General features: G+C 44.8%; 1 protein-coding gene across 5 annotated transcripts in view; it reads right to left on the minus strand.

Annotated features, from left to right (window-relative positions):
* LOC135096309 (monocarboxylate transporter 12-like) overlaps positions 1–2,500 on the minus strand; it is a 28,495-nt gene that overhangs the window by 3,903 nt on the left and 22,092 nt on the right. For all 5 annotated transcript variants that reach the window (XM_063997716.1, XM_063997717.1, XM_063997718.1 and 2 more), the window contains exons 10-11: positions 1,552–1,704; positions 354–519 (exon numbers count right to left, since the gene is read on the minus strand). In XM_063997716.1, the coding sequence (XP_063853786.1) occupies positions 354–519; positions 1,552–1,704 (319 nt within the window). The remainder of the gene's footprint in view (positions 1–353; positions 520–1,551; positions 1,705–2,500) is intronic.

Raw genomic sequence — 2,500 nt, forward strand, 5'->3', positions numbered from 1 at the left:
TTCACTTTCTCTCTCTCTCTCTCTCTCTCTCTCTCTCTCTCTCTCTCTCTCTCTCTCTCTCTCTCTCTCTCCCTATTGTCTCGAAAATATATATATCACTACTACTACTATTACTACTACTACTACTACTACTACTTATCTGCCTTCCTCTCTCCTCCTCCTATTACTACTACTCTTCCTCTTCCTCCTCCTCCTCCTCTCTTCCTCCCTTCCCTTCTCCTCCCCACCACCACCACCACCAAACCTAACCAAACTCACCCGAGCTTCATCCTTCTGTATCTCATCCTACAGACACCCTGGCGCCCTGACACCCTGTAGCTACCTGCCCACACCCTTCCCACACCCTGCCTCACCTAGACCACAGAGGGTGAGCGCCACGTTGTAAAGATACAGGCGGTTAACCCAAGGCTGGTCTGATATGTAGCCCAGCACTATGCGGCTAATAGTGTTGGAGATGCCCACTACAGCGAGAAGGAAAGACGATGGACTGTCTGGGATGCCGAAGTGCCGCGCCCTGTCCTGTGGGAGATAAGGAGGTGTGTTTAGGTGAGAATGCAGTAAATGGTTAGAACTGCGATAAGATATGGGAAAAAATGTTAAAATATGTAATACGCGTTTCTGTGCATACTGGTAGTGGTGGAAGTATTGGTTAATGAAATAGTGTTCTATCTACATTTTGAGGCGCTGTGTACCCGTGGTGTGAAATTCTAGTTGTAGCTATGGCGGGAAACATCACTACGCAGCTTGAACGTGGACATTATCGCTGTCTGGGAGGGAAACTGTGGATGACCAACACTCAGCTGATTCCGCTAGCCTCGCTCCTCCCACCCCCCGCCGGGCAGACGACACATGGCGCTAAGCAATCTGTTAATTTGCGCTGCGCCGTTCATGTCCCCGCAATCAGTGAATCCCGTGTCCATTGGTGTCACTCGTTCACGGGACACTGCACACCTTCAAAACTTGCACAGATCATGGCGGAATAACTCACAATTTCACCAACGGATATTCAGGTTTACACTTCCTGCCACGGACACCCGCCCGGCCAGCCGCTGCGTGCGTCAGCCGCCACAGTGGGAGCGCCACACCACGGCCACGCGACGCCTCAGTGCAAGTGTACATGTAACATCTTGGACTTAATGTGTACTTTCACCTCAAATAAAACACTTAAAAAGGACAAAAGACACACACAAACTCCAAATAATAAAAATAAACACCAAACTCCATTGAAAAAACACCGTGACAGCCTAACACCTCACACACCCGAAAAAATAAAAAGAAATAAAGAAAGAGAAAAACACAAACGCACACAGAAACACCGAAAAAACACGCCAAACTCCACGTAACCGTCTGTTCTCGCCTCGCCGCCAAAAAAAACACTCAGAACACGAAAAAAACACCCTTAAAAAATCCACACACACAAATAAAACCCAGAAAAAAAAAAATAATAACAATAATCGAAAAAAAAAGAAAGTCACGAAGCGCAAAACATAAAAAAAAACAACAAAAAAACTGACAATAAACCTCAAAACACACACAAACACACACACTCACCACAACAAACACATAAGGGGCATTGAATCCTATAGATGTACAGAAGTTGGATATCGCGAACAGAATGAAGATGCCGTCAGTGAGTAGACCCCAATCCATAAGGCTCGTGATGGCGTCCCTCGTCTCCCTACTACACGGCACGCACCCACACACCTGCAGGAGAGAAGGGATCGAAGCCTTTTATAGAGGATTGAAAGGGTGTTATAAGGGATTAGGGGTATTATAAAGGATTCAGGGTATTAAAAGGGATATTATTGGGATCAGAAGGGTTGAGAGAAGAGTTGAATGGGATTGAAGTCTGTCATAAGGGATTGGATAGTGTTAAAGAGGATTCAAGGGTGTTGGAGAGGACTGGGTGGTGATTCAATGGATTAGGTGGGTTAGAAGAGGATTAGGATTGATTAGGCGGGAATATAAAAGGAATAAGGGAATTTTAAGAGGATTGACCACATCGTAAAGGGACTAGAGGGCTTTATAGAAGACTGAATGAGAGTTTAAAGGGGATTGGAAAAGGATTCAGTGGGATTTATAAGGGATTGGGTGGGTCAGAAGGGGATTAAGTGATGTTTTTAAAGAATTCGATGAGTTTAAAAGGGGATTGGAAGATGATTGGTTAGTGATATAGGGAACTGGGTGGTGTTAAAGGGGATTGGGTGAGTTAAAAGAGGATTAGAAGAAAATTAGATGGTATTAAAGGAGATTTCGTGGTGTCATAAAGGGATTGGAAGAAGATTAAGTGGTGTCAAAGAGGATTCGGGTGAGTTATAGGAGATTGGGTGAGTTAGAAGGAGATTGGAAGAGGATTGGTCGTGTTAGAAGGAGATTGGAAGAGGATTGGGTCGTGTTAGAGGGGATTGGGTGTGTTAGAAGAAGATTATAATTGATTAGGTCGGATTATGAAGGGATTAAGGCAATTTTAAAAGGATTCAGCACACCGTAAAGGGATTGG

Source organism: Scylla paramamosain, unplaced genomic scaffold, assembly GCF_035594125.1.
Source record: "Scylla paramamosain isolate STU-SP2022 unplaced genomic scaffold, ASM3559412v1 Contig3, whole genome shotgun sequence".
Lineage (NCBI taxonomy): Eukaryota > Metazoa > Arthropoda > Malacostraca > Decapoda > Portunidae > Scylla > Scylla paramamosain.